This window comes from Prionailurus bengalensis, chromosome E1, assembly GCF_016509475.1.
Source record: "Prionailurus bengalensis isolate Pbe53 chromosome E1, Fcat_Pben_1.1_paternal_pri, whole genome shotgun sequence".
Lineage (NCBI taxonomy): Eukaryota > Metazoa > Chordata > Mammalia > Carnivora > Felidae > Prionailurus > Prionailurus bengalensis.
In genome coordinates, this window is record NC_057347.1 from 36,622,446 (window position 1) to 36,647,117 (window position 24,672).

General features: G+C 38.4%; 1 protein-coding gene across 1 annotated transcript in view; it reads left to right on the forward strand.

Annotated features, from left to right (window-relative positions):
• The window catches only part of SKAP1 (src kinase associated phosphoprotein 1), a 279,257-nt gene that overhangs the window by 46,293 nt on the left and 208,292 nt on the right, over window positions 1–24,672 (forward strand). The window contains exon 3 of the mRNA XM_043584176.1: window positions 12,855–12,880. Coding sequence (XP_043440111.1) covers window positions 12,855–12,880 — 26 coding nt within the window. The remainder of the gene's footprint in view (window positions 1–12,854; window positions 12,881–24,672) is intronic.

Genomic DNA, 24,672 nt, shown 5'->3' on the forward strand with positions numbered 1-24,672 from the left:
ATAATTATACAATACATGCACCTAGTAGGATTGTTGTCCTGCATAAAAGTGCCTAATATAACCCATGTTACTTAATTAGATACCCCAAAAATATTCCCAAGAAATTTACAACCCAATGGGAAGGATGTAAAAGCATGCATAAATAACTATAACTCAAGATATACTGTGGCTAAAGCTTTAGAAGAAGGTACACATAGATTGTACTGTGAAATCCCAGAGAAAGAAGTCAGTTCTGGCTGAGGGGATCTGAGAAACCCTCAGGGCTATGAGATGGCATCATGGCTTGGCTGGGGGTTGAAAAGGATGGGTTTTGGTGAGGTACATGGCACCCAGAAATAACAGGTACAAAGATACAGAGAAGGTAAAGTTTAGCCATGTTTGGGAACCAAAGGGTAATTTGGTTTCTTAAGCATAAGGAAGTAATTGGAGAGATACCTGGAAAAGATTGGATGGAACCAAACGTTGGAAATGAGAGCTTTGACTGGATTTGAGAGAAGTAGGTAATTTGAGAGAGGAAAGCTCTGGGCGGGGGTATGTAAGCTGATGCTTTAGTAGGCAGCTATGGATAACATGTGAATCCTTGGCACCTGGGAGGTGGGAGATGGTTGCAAAGAGAATAGAGGGTAAGAATGTCAGAGTTTGCCTATGTTTCCTATGCCCAGAGAAGGAAGGCGTATCATTTCTCCTTCTCATTATCTTTTGCTTTGAGGACACCAAGCTCATGTTTATATCCTTGGTTCTATAGCTGGCTTTGGTTTGTTATGGGCTTAATAAGCTTTTATGGATAGCCAGGTAACCTAACCATTTCTTGGAACTTTACAGAAAAATTAGCCAACTTTATGCTTCAACTTCTGAAATGTGATTGGTTTGTAAATGAAAGATTGTATCTACTATACTTCAGATCTGTTAACAAGATTTAATCACTGTTCTGTTTTGTTTTTAAGATTTCATGGGTTTTTGAAACTGGCCCAGAATACTTAACACTATTATTTTGTTTCATTAGGAAAATGCATTCCAAGGTCCAAACAACTGGAAATGGAGCACAGACTATACTTGAACTGGGGCCTACCTGTCTAGAATTTTCTTAACAGACAACCATTGGCAAAATACCCATTTCCTTTATAATGTTTTCCAAGCTTGCCCCATCATATGAATTACCTGAGGATCTTGCTAAAAAATAGTTTTCTAGGTCTCTACCCTGGAGATGCTAATTTACTAGGTCTGGGGTGATCTCTGGGAATTCATGTTTCAATAAGGGCTCCAGGAGAGTCTTAAAATCAGGCAAGTATATGTAAAAATCTTTATCAGAAGTTTTTTTGTTGTTTTTTTTTTTTAAGGTAAGGGACTACTTTGGTTTTCAAATGAATTTTAATAATGAAGGGGAAGGAAGGAAGAAGGATTTGACAGGGAAGTGTGAGTTGAGGCTGTTAGTTGGGTGGTGAGGAGGGTCCCCCAGTATGATTGGGGATCATTGATAGGAAAATTTTACCAACAGGGCTTAAGACCAGCAAGTAGCTGACAACATTTTAACCTAATTGACTTGTAGGGTGGGGCATAGGGATACGGTCAGCAGCAGCTGGCCTTGGTCCTTCCTTTGGCATGATGTTTGCCTACTGTCTTTTGCACTTATGTGTGGCCTGGCAACAGGTGGAGACATTTCTGATGCTGAAAAATCCCTTGAAGTGGGACAGAACCAAAGTCCTGGCCCCGTGATGGGTCAGGTAAGTTCTAGGATTGACTGATTGATTGTAGTTGAACTGCTGGTGACCCCTGGTTCATATTGATACAGCCATAGAACTGGTCACATAGTCACTAGTCTTTTTTTTTTTCTTTTCTTTTCTTTTTTTTTAGTCATTAGCCTTTAGATCAAGCAGTTCCATTCTTTATGATTTAGATAATTGGGACCCTCCTGTAAGGATTTAACTATGACTGCTATAGATACGGTACAAAGAAATAAATGGGAAAGTGATATTCTAGTATAGAATCTTGTGTAATTAGGAAAAAAACTCAAGTTGAGGGCAAAACTGAAACAACTTAAAAATGATCTCTGAATTTCTGTGTGTATCTCAGTTCCTAACTGGAAGAAAGTGTATATATAAGGGCATGAGGTTTTTGAAAATTTCGGTAAGTAATTCATTGTAGCTTTTAGAGTGGTTACCAGTAGAAGCCTGCATTTTAGATTCTATTTTTATATATTTAATTATTCAGATTTTGGAGTGGTATGAATGAGTGAAATAATATTATGTCTTTAATTAGGATTCTGTTGTTATTTTTCAATTAATCTGTGTCAGTAGCTTTAGCATTTGTATTAAATCATTTTCTTCATGAAAGCTTTTAATGAAGAAACAAATTGATTGTATTTATATATTGGATTCTTGCCACTACAATGTGTATTCGGTCGTGTCTTTTGAAGTATATTTTTGCCAGTCATATTGTGGTTATTTTTTGAAGCCAGTCTTTGAAGGGGAAAAACTCTTCGTTTGGATAAAGGTTTTAACTTAACAAAGCATTCTTATTTTTTCTCTTTCTCTTCCTTGTCTTCTCCTCCTTTGGTTTTCTTCCTGGTTTTCCCTCTTGCCTTCGTGTGAGTAATTTAGAGGGAAATGAAAGTATCCTTCCCCATCTTCTTTGGGATAAAATCCATACCCCATGGCATTGCTTGGAGAGCCTTGCCTGCTGCCTGTGTCTCCAGCCTTGTCTTTGACCCCTCCCTGAAATGCGCTCTGTGCTTCACTTAGGCTGAACTCAGACGGCCCTTCTGTTTCTCATGTCCATTCACTTACTTAGCAAGCATTTACTGAGCCCAGTTTCTGTGCCACTGTGCCCTGAGGGCTCAGTGACATAGAGAGACAAGAGGACTGTGGTGCAGTATTGTAGGTGTTGCTCAGAGGCATACACAGAGGTGCTATGGGAGCACCAAAGGACCACCAAGGGTTCACTGGGAGAAGAAGGGGCACGATGGAGAAAGTGTGCTGGCAGAGAGAGCAGAGACGTGTGAGAGCAGCAGTGTGAACAGAGGAGGGGAGAGCCTCAAAGCTAGAGCTGGGGTAAACCACTGCAGGATTTCAAGCAGGGGAATGATAAGACTGGGTTTGCACTTTAGGTCATTAGAATAACATGGTGGTAATGACATTACAGCTGACATTTACCAAAGGCCTGCCAGGTGCCAGGCCTAGTGCTCAGCTCTTCGTGTGCATTATCTCAGTTAACCCTCCCCAAAACCATACAACGCAGGTATAGCTTTTATTTCTATTTTAAAGATGAAACCAAAGGAGGGGGTGGGGCAATGGGCAAAATGGTGGAAGGGGAGTGGGGGATACAGGCTTCTAGTTATGGAATGAGTAAGTCATAAGAATAAAAGGTACATCGGGGCGCCTGGGTGGCGCAGTCGGTTAAGCGTCCGACTTCAGCCAGGTCACGATCTCACGGTCCGTGAGTTCGAGCCCCGCGTCAGGCTCTGGGCTGATGGCTCGGAGCCTGGAGCCTGTTTCCCATTCTGTGTCTCCCTCTCTCTCTGCCCCTCCCCCGTTCATGCTCTGTCTCTCTCTGTCCCAAAAATAAATAAAAACGTTGAAAAAAAAATTTAAAAAAAAAAGAATAAAAGGTACAGCACAGGGAGTATAGTTAGTGATGTTGTAATAGCATTGTGTCATGACAGGTGGTACTACACTTGTGGTGAGCACAGTATAATGTATAGACTTGTGGAGTCACTGTGTTGTACACCTGAAACTAATGTAACATTGTGTGTCATCTATAACTCAATTAAAAAAAAAAGATGAGGAAACTGAGGCTGCAGCCAAAGTCTGACAGCTAGAAGGTGGAGAAGCTGGGACTCCGACCCAGACTTGTCTGCAAAGACTGCTCATCACTTCCTTCTTCATCAGCACTGGGAGAATGGGTCAGGGAGGAGCAGGGTGGCAGGTGGACATCTTAGGATGTGGTGATATCAATATGAGTCAGGCATCTTGAGGGCTTGAGTGAATCCAGCATCTGTAGACATAGGAGCTAGATTAAAAGATATAAAGGGAGTAGAATTTACAGGTCTTGGTGTTTGATGGGATGTCCACAGTAATTGAGAAAGAGGTGAAGGGGCAGTTCCTGAGTTTCAGTTGGGTGGGCAGAGATGTCATCCATTAAAACGGGGAACAAGAGATAGGAGAGGTTTGAGACTGGTGGGACAGAGGAGAGTCCTGAGAGCAAAGAGAAGAATAATGCTATTTCCTGTTTTTGGATATTTTAATTGATTGTGAAAAATCTCCACTATATACAGGCATTACAGTCAAGTCTTTGGCCATTGGTGTCTCTCCCTCCTGCCCCAGCCTAAGCCCCAGGACATGCCCTCCAGTCTTCTCTTACTTTCTTGTCCATCTCACAAGCCTAGAAGAACCTTAACCTCAGATCAATTCAACTATCCATCCACCTTCTCTGCTTTTATACTTGGGCAGCTACTCAGTGCTGAAGAAAAATTACGCAGTGGGACTTAGTAAGTCTTAGTTTCCAACCCCAGCCGAGCCCTTAATGACACCTGGCAGTTACTTTACATGCTTCCTCTTAGCAACATTTCTAATTTCCTCTCCTCCCACCCTGCTCCCCAGTCCTTAGCAGATTTATCATATCACTCTTGAATGACATCATTGCCTACTTCACAAGATAAAAAAGAGGCTTGCAGGTTGGAAACCACTCAGAATCTTGCCATATCCCCTTCTCAAACATGCCTGCTTTGGGCCTCTGCCATCTGTTCTGAGGGGCCTGGCCCCTCTGCATCCTGGGCCTGGCCTCTCTGTGACCCCCCCTCCCTTCCCTACCAGGCATCCTCCTCTATCTGATCCCAGATCCTCCCTCAGCAACCCTTATCTGCAAGCAGTAAGATGGGTTCTGGCATTAGCCAGACCTGGGTTCTTCTGGCCCTAGTTTTTACCTTGTGTATGTTTTGTGCCAATCAAATCACTCCTGCACAATTTGACCATTCCAGCCAAACAGTCTCACAGTTGGGGCTCTCTGTACTCTCAGTCCCTCACAGTGTCTGGCAAATTGCAGAGATTTATTAATGTTTGAGAGAGTGAATGCAGCCTTCATAACTTGAGATATAGATGGTATGTTGGCATGTTAATGTTGAGAAATCCACTCTGCCTAGATGAGCTCTAAGAACTAGTCCAGCTTAAATATTTTTATGTAACATTTGCTCTCAGGTGAATAATGTGATCATGTTCATAACAAGGTAAATACCAAAGGAATTTTTGAGTGAATATCATGTTTTTGAACCTGCCCCCTGATTTTGCACAAGATAAACTGTGGTAGCTTCACAATGTGGACTTCTAAACTTCTATGATGCAATCAGATAACCTCTCCATACTTCGTTTTCCCATCTATAAAGTGATGGGCTGGATTAAATGACCTTCAGTGTCCTTCCAGCTGTAAAATTCAATGAGTATAGGGTCCACAGTCACAGTGTCATGCAGATAGCAGTTATTTACTAATCAGATAACTAGGAGTCTTGGTGGCCCAAGAGTAGCTATTAACCTGAAGCAGGCAAAAATAAAATAAAATTAGGTTCCAAGCATCAACACAGACACAAATGGCAGAGCCCAAGATACTACAGTTTAAAACATGGTGATCAGCTGGATTTCTTTGTAGGTGATTGCTGCCTTGTTCTCTCCAATACACAAGTTTGGAACCAAAAGATATCTCTGGTTTTCCTCTTGACAGTCTATTCCCAGCCTGCCTCCATATCTGTTGTCAAATCTCTTGTCCCTCTTCTTGGTCTTCAGTAAACTGTCTCTCAGGCTTTCTCCTTCTCCTCCAGGCTGCACATTTCTGTTGGTTTGATCACAGTGGACATCATTCCCTGTCCTTAAAAACAAGCAAGCCAACCAACCAACCAACCAAACAACCAGTTCTTCAGCTGCTCCCCTTTATCTACAGAAAGAAAAAAAAATCTAAACTCCAACTTGACATTTATAGTCATTTATTTGGTCACAATATACCTGGCTGGCATTTTTCTTTAATAGTTCATCGAGTTATAATTGATTGCCTATTACACGTAGGGAGCATGGAGATTATGAGACATACAACCACAATTTGCAGTCCTGATCTAGAACAAAGGAGAAGGGATATTTGAATGCAGGTTTTCAGTGATGTGGTGAAAGACCATAATCATTGACTAATTGAGGAAAGCATGTAGATCTCTTACTGTTGGAATCCGAGTGGATGTTGGATTGACTGTGGCAGGGATTTCATGTAGTGAAAGTGTTAAGGAAGACTCTAATGGTGAGTAAGGTTTTATTTGTTTTTTTTCTTTATTATTGTCTGGGAACAGACTTCCAAAAAATCAATACTGTCAACATTGGATAACAATGCTTGTTTATCATTTAATGAAAGTTGAATTGTGACCAGTTCATAAGTAAGAGAACATTGTGTTGTCTTCCAGAGTAGGTTTCTAAAATTTGTGGGTATAGCGGGGCACCTGGGTGGCTCAGTCGGTTAAGCATCCGATTTCGACTCAGGTCATGATCTCAATGTTTGTGGGTTTGATCCCTGCATTGGATTCTGTGCTGACAGCTCAGAGCCTGGAGCCTGCTTCAGATCCTCTCTCTCTCTCTCTCTCTCTCTCTCTCTCTCACCCTCCCCTGCTCATGCTCTGTCTCTTTCTCAAAAATAAACATTAAAAACAATTTTTTTAAATTTGTGGATATAGTCTCAAGACCACAGAAATATTACGTCCAAAAAGAGAACCTATGAACTTATGGCAGATCCTTCTGTTACATGAGTTATATGCTTCTCTGCTATTACCACAGTATTTGTTATTTACTATCTTAGATTGACATCCGTTCATGTATAAATATCTCATAGTTTAGACCAGATTGTAAGCTTCTTGTAGGCAGATACAAGGTCCTGCTCTTTTGATGGATTGAAGGTACTGGGCTAGATGGGGCACCAGCTCCCCTCCAGGGGACTTCCCATTCCTGCCTATTTCTGAGACTGGTGCCCCAACCCCTGGGTCCCAGCCTCTGAGGCCTCCACCAGAGACTTCCACCAGATGGTGCTCTTTTCCCATTTCTGTTCTTGGGTGTCGTTGGCCATATTACCCTTTGCCACTTGTCCATTCTTTTTGCAAGGTAGTAGATGAAACACTGGTACTAGAAAGAAAATTTGAAATCAAGTGAATCTTCCAAAGTGAGAAATGAAGTTTTAGGAAATATCTGTAGTGTACAGACTATTAGTATTGTTCACAAAAGCCATTTCCTTGGTCATATATAACTCTCTACATGTGGCCGATCAAGGCCATTTGCAAGGGTTTTACTAGTGTTATCAACTTGCCATTGAAGCCCTGGTCAACCAGGTTTCCATTTGAATTCTAAGATTCCATTACTAATATCAGTATAACACTTCATTCTTGGCAGTCTGTTTGGAGACAGCCATTACCAGAGAACAGAGATAGTCAAGAGGGAAATAGAAGTCATCTCTGGACCTTGAGTATCTCAGACAGTCTATCCATTTAGAAGGCACCACTGTTTTGGTATAAAAACCAAAGTTCAAATTTACATCCTTAAGAAGAGATTCAATTTTGTTTAGCAGGTGGCTTAACAAGACAGAGAAATGTATGATGTGTTTTAAATTTCCATAAGTCACAGGTAATATAACACCTTTAATACTTTAGTTGCAAAAAAAATTCATCTAGATGTTCTAGATTTATAACATTACAGATGTTGGCCTTTCTGGGTAGCTATTTTATAATGTCATTGCAACCTTATTCATCTAACCCAGAGGGTCTTATCATTTTGGAGGAAAAGAGTTATTGACATTTTTGGAAATCTAATGAAGTTTATGGACTCTTCTTCAAGGGAAAAGAAAACATAGATTGATTTTAACCCATAATTTTAGGGAGTTTATGAGTCTTCTAAAGCTCAACTATGGACTCCAAGTTAAAGATGTCTGGTCTAACTACTCTTTGATGCTAAGCTGTCTGACAAAACAATTATAACTTCTCTTAATAGTAGATTTATTTCCTATATTACAGTAAATAGAAAAACAGTTAATGTGGAATTTAAGAGCTTGAACTCTGAGCCAAGGAGACCTGGATACAAATCTTGGTTCTGCCATTTAAGAGCTGTGTGATTTTGGTCAAGTTTGTTGGCCTTCCTGAGTTTCAGTTTCCTTATCTGTAAAATGGAAATAGTAATAGTACTGACCTCATAGGGTTTTGATGAAGGTTAAATAAAATAATACATATAAAATATATACATAGCAGAATGCCTAGCATATGTTAAGTGCTGAATATGCTAACCTTTGCTATAATCAAGAGATGGAATTATTTTTCTTTCTGAGATATTTTCAGTAATAGAGGATAAAGTAGTTTGTCTTACCTACTTCACCAGGATCTATCTAATTAGCTAGCTGAGGGGTGAAAGCTCTGAGTACTTTAATCTCAATAACTATGTTCATTTGTTAGCTCCATAGTCAAGAATTTGATACCCACCCCAACTTTCCAGTCTAATAATTAAGAGTCAGTAGCTTCATTTTTAGCAGACATCTAGTGTTCTGTGACTCTTGAGTAGCAAACTAGATCAGTTTGTTTGCAGTTTGAAAGATACTGAAATATATCAGCAGGTGGACTCTATGTATTTTAGACACCATTTTGTCCATGGCACCAGAGCAAAACACTTGTCATATACAAGACATTCAACAAGTATTTGTTGATTGAGTGACTGAATTCTGTTACAATGGTAAAATGTATCTAGAGAAAAAAGTGAATTTTGCTGGGTGTTTTTTAAATTAGATTATATTTTTAAGACTTTCCTCCTCAATTTTTTATGAGAGTGCATGCTCTGGAGCTAGTTGCTAAGATTGGAAACTTGTCTGCCTCATTACGCGCCGAGTAAACCGTGAGCAAGTTATCTCCCCTCTCAATACCTTGGTTTCCTTAGTTATTAAATGAGCATAATAATAGGGTTACACAGTGTGGAGGAAGTGGGTTCATATAAGAGAAGTATTTAGAACAGTGTCCAGCAATATATTCGAGAAATCTTAATGTTGTTATTACTGTCCTTGCTATTACTACTACTGCTACTGCTGCTGCTATAGATTCAAGATCCCCTCAATATGGTGAATTCAATTTATTTGTTGTTACCTTTCCCTAAGTTTCACTGAAAACCTAATTTAAAAACACAAGTAGAATGCAACAAATATTGCATTGCATGTTAACTAACTAGAATTTAAATAAAATTTGGAAAATAAAATAAAATAAAATATAAAATAAAATAAAAATAGCAAACTTTGTCTGACATGTAATGTAACTGTAAATTTTCTAGGCTATTCTGCCTAGCCGACCGTTAGGAAATTTTATTCTTCTATTTTCATTTTTTGAGGAACAAGTAAAGATGGATTTGTTTTGACTGAATGTGAAAATAATAATCATCAATATGGTTGCAGCATTTTCTCTCTGCTCATTCTGTGCTCATCTTTTTCCAGTTCCAAATATCATTTGCATGGACCTGATGATGTTGAGTATGGATATTGCCGCGGAGTGATAGCTTCCTTTTCATATTGAAGCTGAAGCTTCAAAGGGAAGATTAAAGAAGTGTTTGTTATCTATCTGCACAGGCCTGATATGAAATTCTCAGAGGCTTTTAGGATAAACACAACTCTGTGTGTGTGTGTGTGTGTGTGCGTGCGCGCGTGTGTGCATGTGCCTATGCTTTTTCTTCTATATAATTCTATTGTGGCATTTGCATTTTGGTTTAAAATTTCTAGTTTCAGACTTGTTGGAGTCTCCGGCTAAGGGATAATTGTTTTCAGAATGAAGGAAAAGAATTAGAAGCTGTTGGCTGGATTTGACTAAATGCCTCCTAAAGAGCATAGAATTCTCTAGTGTGGAGTCATCTTTCCAGAGAATGTGATGAAGGCCATCTATAGGATATGTTTAATGAAACAAGATCAAAACTTTAAATGTGTTGTGTTCAGTAAAGAATAATCCATAGTGCCCTGCAGTGAGGGATGAGGTTGCTCACCTTCTCGTCTTACTTCTAAAAAGAAGTATCCTCTGTGAGCTGTGGGGTAGAGGTGTGTGTGTGAACAAACTTCTTGAGGGTTGTTGCACAATTAAGGCTTAGGGTAGGAAGAAGGGGGAAGGGTAGGGTAGCAGGATTGTTTTATACCTTCTGAAAATGAAGGGAACTAACATTCCACTTCATGCCATTCCACATCAAGTTCTACATATGATTTTTATTGGCAGAAATATTTAATTACAACGTCATCAAGATTAAAGTGGATTCTGCTATTTAACATCAACTAGATAGACCTGCTACTTTATTTAATACCATTAAGCTGAATTATTTCTTTGTAATCAGCCTTCATATGATACAGCTATGATTGGCAAAAGCAATACTCTTGGTGGGGTGCTTGGGTGGCTCAGTCAGTTGAATGTCCAACTCTTGATTTTGGCTCAGGTCATGATCCCAGGGTTGAGGGATCAAGCTCTGCGTTGGGCTCCATGCTGAGTGTGGAGCCTGCTTAAGATCCTCTCTCTCTTTCCTTCTGCTCATCTCCATCCCCTTTAAAATAAAATTAAAAAAATAAAACATAAACGTTATGTGAACTTATAAGATCTTCTTAACTAAAAAGAGAAAGCAGGAACCCAGGGGCACTTTACAGTAGGTAGAGAGGGGAACTGGAGATATGTGTGTGCATTGTAGTAGGGGTTGTGGGGGAGAGAGGACAAAAGAAGAGGTTGAGATCATCAATAACATATTTTGCCTACTTAATAATTTGCCAAGAGTTGGCCTTTAAACTGCCACAGCATGGCTCCATTTTTTTTTCTGGGTCAATAAGTGAGAACCACATTGGTTAGCAAAGTTCCTGCTGTTGCTTTCATATACATTTTGGCAAGAGAAGTGCACACACGCATACATGCATACATGTGCACACACACACACACACACACACACATACGCTTGCACAGACTCACATTCTAATTTCTATTGAATTGGAGGTTGGATAACTATAGGAATCAAGGGCTAGAGCTGTGGCACAAGAGAAGATGGAAAGTTGCTCATCCCCTTGATGATTTGCTTGATTAGCTGTTTTTTATAGAAAGGAGTTTTATGGAAAAACTCTTCACAGTGGCCAGGTACAGTGGGAAGCTGCGCTGTCTGCCAGGGCGAGATTGACCCATCATACTAATTTATGCAACTTAAGTTACAGCCACTTTCAATCTCCATATGCCTTTATATCAGCATGGACACCCTTCTTCCCAGCTGTTGCTGCTTTACCCTTCCCACCTCTTCCTCCTCTTATTCCCTCTCTGTCTTTCCACTGCACATGTCAGAGCTGTCCTGAACTTTCCCTGCCCTATCATCCAAGTATCTTACATTTCTCTTCACCTGATCGCCAGCCCGGAACTGTTCTGGGAAAAGAAAGGAATACGAGAAGTCAACCAGGAGGCTTCACCATCTTCTCTTCCTTATCTTTCGTAGTTTCCCACAAATTCATCTTGAATTATGGCAACATACTCCCACTTATCTCCTTCTTTTCCATTTTCTGAATTTTTGTCTTATAAAGAAATAACCTAGATACTCACTGGGATGATACTCTCTCAAGTAGCCTCACCTTATTTCAGTTGTGGGTATGCTGGAAGACACTCCATTATTACCTATGTATTGCCTTTTTCTTAATCTTTTTTTGGGTTATGGATTTCTTTTAAGAATTTGATTTAAAAAATAACTCTGGACTCTCTCCCAAGGAAAAAGGTGCTCAAATGCACATACACATTCCTGAGACGTTAAGATGAGGATAGAAAAATATTCATTCTATTTAGTGGCATGGAATTCACTATGTCCATGACAGGAATTAATGTGTGGTTACTATAAGCAAGATTGGAGTATGTTGGGGAGTGAGTGGGAGGTGAGAAAACAGAGAAACTACAGACAACACTTCTTGAAAATTTCACTGTGATATGAAGGGAAAGAGGATAGCAGATGGAGGGATATGAAGAAAGTGAGGGAGGGTTTGCTTTATTTTTATACAAGCATAAATACTGATGGAAAGGGCCATATTGAGAGGAAGAGGTTGAATATATATAAAAGGAAATCAATACAGAATAATGTAAGGTTCCTGTGAAGGCAGGAGGAAATGGAATCCAAAGTACAGTAGACTTTTGTGGGTAGCCGCCATATATAACATTGCTTCTATGGGGAAAGTGCTATTCGATTCCAAGTAGGTGACTTACAAATGATCCTTTCCGCTACTGCCATTTCATTAGGTTTAAGACTTTAAGGGTTGTTGGCTTTGCCAATGATATCCCAAAATAAAAGAGGCGATGGAATGACACAGTGAATTGTAAGAGCCCCAGTCCTGGCATAGACACTCAAACATTAGGTGACCTTAAGTCAGTTGTTTGGGTTTCACCTGTAAAATTAAGAATTTATGCCTAGAAGTATTTGAGGATGTTTTGGGGGTGGGGGGGATGCTGTTTGGCTGTCATTATAAGTGGGAGTGCCACTGGTGTTTGGTGCCAAGGACCAGTGATGCTGATTGTCCTGTAATACACAGGACAGGTTGTCACAACAAAGAATTGTCATACTCAAAGCCTGTAGGGCTCCTGATGAGAAACTCTGGACCATGGATGGCTAGGTAACCTCTTAGGACCTTTCCAGCAATATGGTCAAAATTTTCTGAGTTACAGTGAGTTAAATGTTGCCTTCAGGCCATTGAGAATCTTCCAAATCTCAGGGACGCTTTGGTTTTTCTCAGAGTGGGTAGTGGCTTGGCTGGTTATTGACTATTTAGCAAGCTTTTTGGGCTAGGTGCTGTATCTACCATATGTTTGACTTATTTCCATTCTTTTCCTTGTATTTCAGGTACTATTGGGATTTTCAGCCCCAAGGTGAGTGCTTTTTGACCATTTATGGTTTCACACTAAAAATGTGTGGATGGTATTGTTTACTTCTGTGTCTTCTAAACAAGCTTCTACACAGAATGGTATTAGCCATGTCTAAGGAAAGTTAGTGGAGTGTTTAATTAACCTTCACCCTGCTGGGCTCCCCTGCCCTGCTTTTTAGCAACAAGAGGCTGTGATGCATCTGCCTTCTGAGTGGATTGGTGCTAGATTATTTTATCGAACCAAAGCTAAAATATGCTTTTACTCCTTGAGCTTTGTTAGATGCCAACAGGATCCAGTAGCATTCAAATAAAATGGTGGCCGAGTCCATAATAAAAACATTGGGAGGGCTCCAACTCAGCTAATCCTTCATTTGCTCCAGAAATAAATTCCAGTTTGTTACCTCCTTGGTCACAGTGGTCTTCCACACAGCCTGCCTGTCTGGCAGCAGAGAAATGTCAGAAATAGAGTAGTGTTGAAATTCCCACTAGAACAGTGTTATCACATTTTAATATGAGCCTCACTGCAGCCTCGGTGCTTCTAATTGCTTTCAAACCATTGTTTTCCTGCTTTTGCTTGATGAACCCAGCATCTGGCATGATTCTAAAAACTACAACAGACAGCTGTGTGCAAAATTAAAAAAAAAAAAAAGGACAGGATTAGAACATATTTTTAAAAGGTTCAAAATTGGATTTTTTTTTGCCTGAATTCAGTTTGAGGGGGTGTCTTTCAACTATATGCATTTTTTTCCTTTTTAGTACTCTGAGAATGTCAGAAACCTCATTCTGAATATTGATTATTAACCTATTATAAATGGGGGATTTTCATTTTTTTCAGAGAATCACAGAGTGTCTTAGATCCAGCTTGCAAATAGTTTTATGAACTATTTTGCTCTAAAACTTTTTTTAATCAATTGCAAACTTTTCCAGGTTTTTTTTTTTTTTTGCTCTTAATATTGTCAGTGTATCCATTGTCAGTGAGCAGTAATACCATAGAGAAATTCAAGTTGTGAGGAATGATACTAGTTTTATGAAAATTTTAATTTTCCTAGCTCACACTTTTAGTGTATTTCAAGTCTATATAAGGTTTTCTTTAAAAACAGAAATAAATACCTTACACTTTTAAAGGCTTTTGACTCTTGTACATTGGTTGTAGTATTTATAATATTTTTTAATTTATAATATTTTAAATAATGTGATGTATTACTGTGTATCTCACTGTCCTAAAGCATTTATGGCTAAAAACATAGACTGAGAATAGAGAATTATATGTAATAATGTAGCAGTTTGCTTTGCAGACTATGAAATATGCTCTTCAGGCAATGGCCCTCTATAGTTCAGGGTTTAACAGATGTTAACCAAAATCCACAGGGGCTAGAATGTGAATGTGAACTGGCAGAAACGAATGGAACTGTGAGAGTAGAATTAATTACCTAAAGGAGAAATAAAGAATTAGTGTCAGAGATACGGCATAGTAATGTGTTGCGAAGAGAAGATACTTTGGAGTTTAACACAGGAGACTATATGGGACCACAGAGACAAAGGGCAGATCTTACCAGATTCTTGTAGTGGTGGCATTGCAGTCACCTTCCAGTTTATGGCAACTTCTACACAGCCTTTCTCTCTTAGAGGACAGAGGTAGAGTAACCAACGGAACAATTGAAGAGTTTACTTAGAACAGACAACTCTATTTGCTTCTCAACAATGATTGGATACAGGTAGCAAATTCTTTGCTCATTTGGAAGCACAAGTAAGGAAAGATCAAGTTGGAAAACCCATACTGATGTCTTGGCCCCAGCCTTGCTCTTCCCCCTAAGACATTTTTTTGACAGAGTATCTTTTACCTTGCTCTTTTGATCAGATCTTAGCTGATTGCACATTCAGAAACTGGCAGAGTGTGCGGGGCAGGAGGGCACTAACAGGTCTCTGGAAGGCACTATAAGACATTTTAGGGATATGAAAAGAATAAGAATATGTAAATAAGAGAACAGCTGGCAAAAGAATTTAAAAAGCCCTGGAAGACTAGGGAGTATTGGGAAGGGAATGAGAAAGGACAGAAATGATGGCCTCAAACTTTCTTACCATTTTTATCTATGGCAGCATCCTCATGAAGGAAGGTGATGGGATGAATTTTATTAACTCCGTGCATTTGCCTAAATACACACCTGTGTTCTTCAGGATTTTTGGACTAAACTAGAGTCTGGTGCCTGGGAGGAAAATAGTTCTTAATTATAAAAGATCTCTTATTTACACATCTCTTTAGTAGTACACATTTAAACATCTGGTTATGGGAAAGTCTGTGATGAGTTGGTACAATGTGTTGAAAGGGTCACCTTTAAAGAAAGATGCTTGGGAGGATGGACTGCCCCGAGATAGAAAAGATAGCAAACAAACTCTTTCTTACCCATCATTTCATTAAACCCCAGGTTTAATGTGGCAGAAGGGTGACCATTGAATAGTGTTAGGGAGAGTCTTGTCCCTAGTCTAGAGAAGAAACATGCCATGGTAGAAAGAGCATGGACGTTGAGTCTTGACAGACCTGGTTCAAATCCCACCCACAACATTTAGCTAAAGGTCATGTGACCTTAACAAGTTGCTTAATTTCTCTGAAACTCAGCTTCTTTATCTATAAAATGGGAGATGCTCCAGACACCGTGCTAAGTCCTATATATGTGTTCTCTTATTTGATTTTCAGAACAGCCCTATGAAGCAGGTACTAATAAACCCATTTGACAGACATGGGCACTGAGGCACAGAGAGGTTGAGAATTGCTCAATGTCATGCCCCTCAAGGATTCTAACTTGGTCAGGCTGACTCCATGGCATATGCTTTTTTTTGAGATAGAATTCACGTAACACAAAATTCACCCTTTCAAAGTATACAAGTCAGTGGTTTTTAGTATAGTAAGTACAGTAAGAAACCTCATGCTCATTCATAGTCCCAGAGCCCATGCTCTTCGTCACTGTATTTTACTGTCTCACTTGCAGTGCTGTTACGAGGACGAATGGTAATATGTATAAGCCCTAGCACAGTACCTGGGCATAGTGAACAGTGAGAAAATGTAGTGTGCATTTACGAGTGTGTTAATGGCAATTCTTGCCCTCACATTTCCACCCAGATTTTCTTATTGGCCCACAGTCACCTTCCTGAATGATGTTTGTTAACGAAGAATGAAACATGGGGAAAATAAAACATAATCCAAATAGTTTATTTTCATGTGGAAGGAACAGAAGTGAAAGAGCTCTTTTAGTGAGCTCAAATATGATTGGAGAATGTGGGAAAAGCTTTTTATTTTTATTTTTTAATAACACATAGATTCCTTTCACAATTCAAGTCCTACTTGCTTTAAGAACTTGTTTTTCTACTTAATGTTTCACTTAAAGTTACAAAGAAAATTCACTGGGATCTTTGCCGTAGAGCTTTTACATTTCATGAATCAGGTATCTAAAGCAAGATATTGATCAGATGTTAAACATTAGTTTTACTTTTTGGATATAATGACAGTATGACTTTGTGGCATTAAGCAAACTGATATACTTCATTTTGTTTAGCTTCCCTTTTTGTAAAACAAGTTAATTATCAACAGTTATAGTTTAATCAGATTTGAATTACAAGGTATAATGTTTTTAATTAGAAATTTATTACTGGAAAAACATTATCACGAATAGTAGAAAAATTGCCCACCATGGACCCAGAGTCTAAAGCAAATGACACGATATTTAAATAAAAATTTAAGAAAGACCATATGTAAGTATATATAACAACAAAAATAATTTTTTTAATCCAGTGGTCACTATGAGTCAGTGAAATTTCTTGCCAGCTTGAAGATTTTTTGAGTATCTTCATGAGGGGTGTGGAGAGTTTCTGAGAAAATTATTCAGTATATTTTAATATGAAAAATTTCTACTGTGTGAACCTTAAAAACCCTATTATGAAATGGCAAGCCTATATCCCTTATCAAAGTAAATTGCCTAAAAATATAGTTTGGCATAAGCAACTAATGCAAAGTGAATAAAGAAAATGTTATTATAAAGCCTTATTAACTGTAGGCTTTAAGAGATGTAAGGGGCACCTGGGTGGCTCAGTCGGTTAAGTGTCTGACTCTTGATTTCAGCTTAGGTTATGACCTCGCAGTTTGTGAGATTGAGTCCTGCGTTGGGCTCCACGCTTACAGTGCAGAGCCTGTTTGAGATTCTGTCTCTCCCTGTCTCTGCCCCTCCCCACCCTCTCTCTCTCTCTCTCTCTCTCTCTCTCTCTCTCTGTCTCTCTCTCTCTGTCTCTCTCTCAAAAATAAATAAATAAACTTTAAAAAAGGAGATTTAAAAGGCATATCAACTAATGTGTAGATCTCATTTTCATCTTGAGTCAAATAAACTATAAAGAATTATATCTGTGAGAGAATTAGAAATTTTAACATTGAATAATTTATGTTAAGAATCTACTCTTGACTACATCAGAGTAAAAAGCTTTTGCATGGCCAAAAAAACCATCAACAAAAAGAAAGGGCAGCCTCCTGAATGAGACAGATATTTATTTGCAAATCATACATCTGATAAGGAGTTAATTCCAAAGTATATAAAGATACAACTTAATGTACAAAAAACCCCAAACAACCTGATTAAAAAGTGGGCGAGGACTTAATAGACATTTTCCAAAGAAGACACACAGATGCCCGACTGGCAGGTGAAAAGACGATCAGCTTCACTCATCGTCATCAGGGAAATACAAATCAAAGTCACAATGAGATATCACCTCACACCTGTTAGACTGGTTAGTCTCAAAAAGACAAGAAATACCAAGTGTTGGCGAGGATGTGCAGAAAAGAGAACTCTTACATACTGTTGGTGGGAATGTAAATTTGTGCAGCCACTATGGAAAACAGTTTGGAGGTTCCTCAAAAACTTAAAAATGGAGCTACCATATGATCCAGCAATTCTACTTCTGGGTGCTTATCCAAAGAAAACAAAAACACCAATTCAAAGATGTATATGCATCTATGTTCACTGCAGCATTATTTACAATAGCTAAGATATGGAAGTAACCTAAGTGTCCATTGATGGATGAATGGTTAAAGGTGATGAGGTAGATTTATACAATGGAATATTACTCATCCATTAAAAAGAATGAAATCTTGCCATTTGTGACAGCATGGATCGACCTAGAGGGCATTATGCTAAGTGAAATAAATCAGTCAGAGAAAGCCAAATACCATATGATTTCACTTATATGTGGAATCTGAAACAAATGGGGGCACCTGGATGGCTGAGTCACTTAAGCGTCCAGCTTTGGCTCAGGTCATGATGTCACAGTCTGTGAGTTCGAGCCCTTCATGGGGCTCTGTGCTGGCAGCTCGGAGTCTGGAGCCTGCTTCCGATCTGTGTCTCCCTCTCTCTCTGCTCCTACCCGGCTCGTGCTCTGCCTCTGTCTCTGTCTCTCTCTCTCAAAAATAAATAAACATTTAAAAAACAAAAATAGAAAAATAAAACAAATGAACAAACAAAATAAAACAGAAACAGACTCATAGATATAGTAAACAAACTGTTGGTTACCAGAGTGGGTGAAATAGGTGAAGGGGATTAAGAGGTACAAACTTCCAGTTATAAAATAAATAAGTGACAGGAACGTAATGTACAGCATGGGGAATATAGCCAATAATACTGTAATAACTTTGTATGATGACAGATGCTAACTAGACTTATCATGGGGCCCATTTCATAATATATGTAAATATTGGATCACTATGATGTACACTTGAAACTAGCAGGAGATAGTATGTCAATTATACTTCAATTTAAAAAGAATCTATTGTTATTATTTTAGGTGTGACAATGGTGTTATGCTTATATATGTATTTTTAAAGAGTCCTTATCTTAGAGAGATATACACTGTGATATTGAAAGATAAAGTAATAGATGTCTGACATAGTATTCAAAATAGTATGGGAGAGGAAGGAAGAAATGGGGTGGGGGTGTATATTAGACCAGATGGATCATAAATTGACTCTGATTGTTGAGGATGGATGATGTGTACATGGGGGTTTATTACACTGTTTTGTCTTTTGTATGCATTTAAAATCCTCATAATGCAAAGATAAAAGAAAAAGAAATCCAGGTTGAGAATTTTTTTAAATGTGACATTATTCTTATATTTCTATTGTAAGAACTAGTACATTAATGCATTAGATATTTTATGTGTCTCGGGCACAAAATACATAGAATAGTTAGCCTTTTTCAAAAAAAAACCCGCAAGTTTAATGTTTTATGATGGAAAGAGCATGAGTTTTGACATCAGAGGTAAATTTGAATGCCAGCTCCTCTACTTACAAACTGTGTGAGCTATGGCAAGTGACATAACCTCTTCATCTACAAAATGTTGCTAATAATATCTACTTAATAGTTATTGTGAGTTGCAAGAAATTATAATGCTATGACAAACTCAGGGGGAGTGCTTGCTTCCTGGTAGTTACTACACACAAAACCAAAGTATTATTTTTATGTTTCAAAGTAGGTCTATGTGAGTAAATCCATGCATAGAACTTAAACAATATGTACCTCATGTCTTCCCATAAAATTCATCTATTCCAGCTGAACCCTAGTATAGGGCCATGTATATATTTGTGAGGCTTGCATTTAAAGGATGTATGTGCGGGATTTGTATTGGTAGGCACTTCTGAGGTTAGATTGATGAGCTTGCTGCTCTGTAATGTCTGAGACATGTTGAATTGAAGCAAAGATGTCATTTAACTTCTCGTCTCTTACTATCACATACTTGGGGCATGTAGTTATGACAGCTACAAGAAGCAAACCATTAACGCAGCAAAGAAACACCATCTTTGCACTAAAAAAGGAGAAAAGGGTCTCCCTTTGAAGTTGGAGAGAAGTGTTTTTAAATTGATGGAGTGAACGGTGATTTTACTAAGTTTTATTTATGAAAATACTCTTTGCATTCATGCCAGAAGGCTTTAGCACAGTCGTAAGTAGGATTTATACAAAGAAACACAGCCCAAATTTATGACGTGTTTGCAACTGTAAGAAAAAGTCTGAATTTACAATATTTGTAATTTATTGTTAAATATCTTTTCTATCACTATTCCTGGAATGCTAATATTTTATAAACACAAGTGTTGGTTATGAACCTAGAATATCCTAACTTATACTACTTTTTATAAAGAAGTCTTCCAGAATGTTTTCTATGTCTTTGGGGGATTTAATAACGGGAAATGTACACAGGACGAATACTCTTGCCTTTGGCTTTAGCCCAACCTCTTAGCATCAACAATCTTGACAGCTGCTTTTGTGACTTGACTTCCTTTAGGCCTTTCCCCCTTTCCTTTTTTGCTACATTTTATACAAATTAATCTGTAGAAAGTGGATATACACACAAGTTGTTTCTGAACTTAATTACTGACTTTGATACCTTTTCAAATATTTTACTTCCTATACATCTACTGTTTGGTGCATTTTTTTAAAAAGAGTGCACCAGTATATTTTAAAATTAATACACTGTTTTGTAGCTATTGCCAAAAAGAGTTAAGATTTTTCTTTAATGAAAAGACTAATTTTTTTTTTCTTTTCAATGTTAAAGTTTTCTAAGATTTTTATGTTCTTTCTAAATTCCCTATTCTGGAGTAGATGATATTGAGATGTAAGAAAAAGAATTGAAAAAAATAAAATAAAAAATAAAGCCTATTGTTGGTCAAAAAAAGAAAGAAAAAAGAACTGGATTTAATACAGTTGAAGGAAAAAATCATTGGAATCAGATGCTGCTGCCTTCTGTGTCCTGTACACCATGAGTTATGTGTAAGCATTCCTTAGAATAGGAAAGACTCCAAATAACCTGAATGTCTAGCATTAGGGGACTAGCTGAATAAAGTACGTCACATCCATTTAATGGAATATTACATACAAGTTAAAAGAACATAATGCATATAGATGTGTAACATGTAAAGTTCTCCAAGGCATATTGTTAAATGAAAGGGCAATTTGGGCACACAGTGTACAATTCTCTGTGTGTGTGTACATGTATCTTGCACATGTGCTTGCTTTTTACTCAGGTATAGAATATTTTGGGGAGGATACACATGAATCTATGAACAGTGGTAACCTCTGCTGAGGGGGATATCCAGATGAGCGGAAGAAAGAAGCTTCATTATTCATATCCTTTGGTACTATCTGAATTTTCACCATGTGTATATATTATTTTTAACTAAATATTGGTTAAAATGAGAAATGAGATAAATCTATATATGGTGATATGGAAGAACCTCCAAGATAAATGAATGGGAAGAAAAGTAGATTACAGAACAGGACAAATACTAACATTTGTTTAAAAAAAATCCACTAACACAGACTCTTGTTACATTGAGATAAAAAATTTATGGCACACTCAGAAACCCCCAGAATGGTTACCTCTGGAGAGAAGAACCGAGAGAAGCAAAGGAAAATGCGATTTCATTATATACCTTCCTGTAATGTTTGAAATTTTTTGCTCTGGGCATGTTTAACTTTTTTAAAAATCTAATAAAGAAGTTTACTATAGTTGACAATACTGTATTGTATATTTGGAAGTTGACTAGAGTAGATCTTAAAAGTTCTCGTGATAAGAAAAAAAAATTTGTAGCTATGTGAGGCGATGGATTTTGACTAAACTTACAGTGGTGATCATTTCACAAGATATACAAATCACGATTTTGTCCACCTAAAACTAATACAATGTTGTATGTCGGTTATATCTCAATAAAACTGGAGGCAAAAAAAAAAAAAAAAAGCTCACAAAACGACCTCGTTTAACACAATAGTGAGCTCTTTTTCAGTAGAATCATGATTTGGTAGTTTCATGTCCGTTCAGATTTTTTTTTCCCCTCTCCTTTACTTACTTATTTTTACATTTGAATTTACATCAGGCAGAATCCTGATGATGGTATGAAATAACGGCATTCTCTGTTGTTTAGTGTTTGAGCACTAAACAACAATATATACGTGAAATATATACGTGTGTTAGGTTGGCTTATCACTTAAAAGTGAATTTAACAATAGATAATAAAGTAGTATCATATAATACCCATGGTCATCGATAAAGAACACCTTTCTTACCCCATCTCAGTCTTTTTTTTTCCTTATGTGGTCATTAAAAGTTCATGAAATTTCTTGTTTTTATGCAGATGCAAAGAATGAAACTGGTAAATAAATGACTGCTTTAAGTTTGATTAGTCTGGCAACTTTTGTTGAGGAAAAAAACATACAAGTGATTTCTCTTGGAGAGTATTTTCCCTGGATAATACAGAAAAGTATGTGAGGAGTAGTTTCTGAACCGAAAGTTTGGGCATAAGAACTAATGTACTTCAGGAATTCTGCTTCTAATGAATTCTCATGTTCTGGACACAAAATATTGAGAGAAATGTGTAATGTGAGATAAAGTGGAACATAACATTTTTCGCTTTTCTGCTCAAAACTTCTGTGAGTAAGTAGGTTAAGTCTCTGAACTTGAACCCCAGTGAATTTGTTTGATATTTGGAGGCTAAATAATGTGATGCTCGAGCCTAATTATACAGCAGTGATTTTTCGCTGTGCTGCCCATCAACACATACTTCTCTCAGAGACTTGTTTAATAGTTACTGTTTACCAGGATGGCTGAAGTACCACTAATACAGGAAAGGGATGGCTTAGTTATGGACAAGGGAATTATACGATGTGCAAAATGAAGCTTCTAGTTCCTGCTGACTCTTGTGAGGCAAAGAGTAAGAGAACCAACCTTCACACCTACCCTTGTCAGCTGACGTGTACTTACGCAGTCTTGCCAGCCTGACCCGGTTCTTGATCACAGTTCCTCACCAGACGGCATTTTCCTAAACTTAAAATGCAACACCCACTTACCCTCCTTAAGATTTGTGCACTTTCCTCGTGTTAGCGATACCCTAATGAAGAAGCAAAAATAAATTTTAAAAACAAGGAAATGCTCTTCCATGTGAAACTTCCGTTCCAAAAAGGACCAAACATTGAATAGAATTGTTGGTAGTGAGAGATTTTGGTTGTTGATGTTGTTGTTACGTGTTGTTATCATACACGAACACCTCTTTTTGAGGGGGGGTAGGCGTGGGGAGGCTGAACCTTGTCACCCTCTGCCATTTCAGCATCAGTGGTATTGGAGGTCTGTATTACTCAAAGACAACTCACCTTCTCTTCAGTACGTTAAAAGTCATTTCATGTCCAGGAGCACCTGGGGGGCTCAGTCGGTTAAGTGTCTGACTTTGGCCCAGGCCATGAGCTCCTGGTTTGTGAGTTCTAGCCTCGTGTCGGGCTCTGTGCTGACAGCTCAGAGCCTGGAGCCTGCTTCAGATTCTGTGTCTCCCTCCCTCCCTGCCCCTCTCCCGCTCACACTCTGACTGTCTGTTAAAAATAAACAAACACTTGGGGCGCCTGGGTGGCACAGTCGGTTAAGCGTCCGACTTCAGCCAGGTCACGATCTCGCGGTCTGTGAGTTCGAGCCCCGCGTCGGGCTCTGGGCTGATGGCTCAGAGCCTGGAGCCTGTTTCCGATTCTGTGTCTCCCTCTCTCTCTGCCCCTCGTCCGTTCATGCTCTGTCTCTCTCTGTCCCAAAAATAAATAAACGTTGAAAAAAAAATTAAAAAAATAAATAAATAAATAAACAAACACTTAAAAAAAAGTCATTTCACATTTTCAGGCCTGCTAATCTTACCCACAGTCTATTCTTTATTATATGTTGTTTTATTTTTACTCTTTGGATTCTTTTCTTACATCTGATCTTCGCCCTATAGATCATGGAGTTCTATTCTTCTTTAGCAGAAGATACTGGGGTCCAACTGGCCTTACGGTTTCTCTCAAGAAGAAGAGATATGGGTAAACTAACTGGGGTATAATAGATCCTAGAATGCATCAGGACTGGAAGTCATTGCTAAGGACTACTACAATTTGTTATTTGGGAGAAGGAAACAAAAAAGATGGGAGGAGAGAGCGGGATGAACCAATAGTCATAAAATTGCTGCATTCATATGTAATTACATCTTTTTTGAGGCATTTTCCTACTGTGAGACTTAAAAGATGATAGTGCCAGAAAGGAAGTACATTCTTTAATTAAGCCAGGTCAGAACTGCATTTGGGTGTGGAGTATGTTGGCCCATTTTCTATGAGGCAGGGTCAAAAATACCCAGGATTCAATAAAATCAAACAGAAGATGCTGGAAAAAAATTTCAATATATTGATAGGACAAAACCCAAAGTTTTCAGTAAGACTTACAAAAGACTACCTTTTGTAAGCATGAAATCCCTGCCGAAAGGTGTTATTTTAAAAATCACTGTAGGGGCTCCTGGGTGGCTCAGTCTGTTGAGCGTCCAGCTCTTGGTTTCGGCTCGAGTCATGATCCCAGGGCTGTGGGATTGAGCCCTGGGTTAGGCTCCACCCTGAGTGGAGGGATTCTTTCCCTCCCCCTCTGCTGGGATTCTGTCTCTCTCCCTCTGCCCCACTCCCCAACTTGTGTTAGTGCTTCTCTCTGTCAAATAAAAAAATATATAAAAAATTAAAATTAAAACCACTGCGACAACACTACTCCAATAAATTTGAACCCGTGAATTGAACCAGCTCCTTCTTCACGAAATCACTGACCACATTTGGCTTTGTTGATCAGTTCAATGCCTAATGTGGTTACTAGCATTACTACTATTTATAATGATTTATACTTTTGATTATAGATTTACTTCACCCAAGTAAAGAAAAAAAAACACTAATTAATAGCATATGCCATAAATCCAAGTCATTGATGGTCATTCAGTATGCTTTGCCTTTG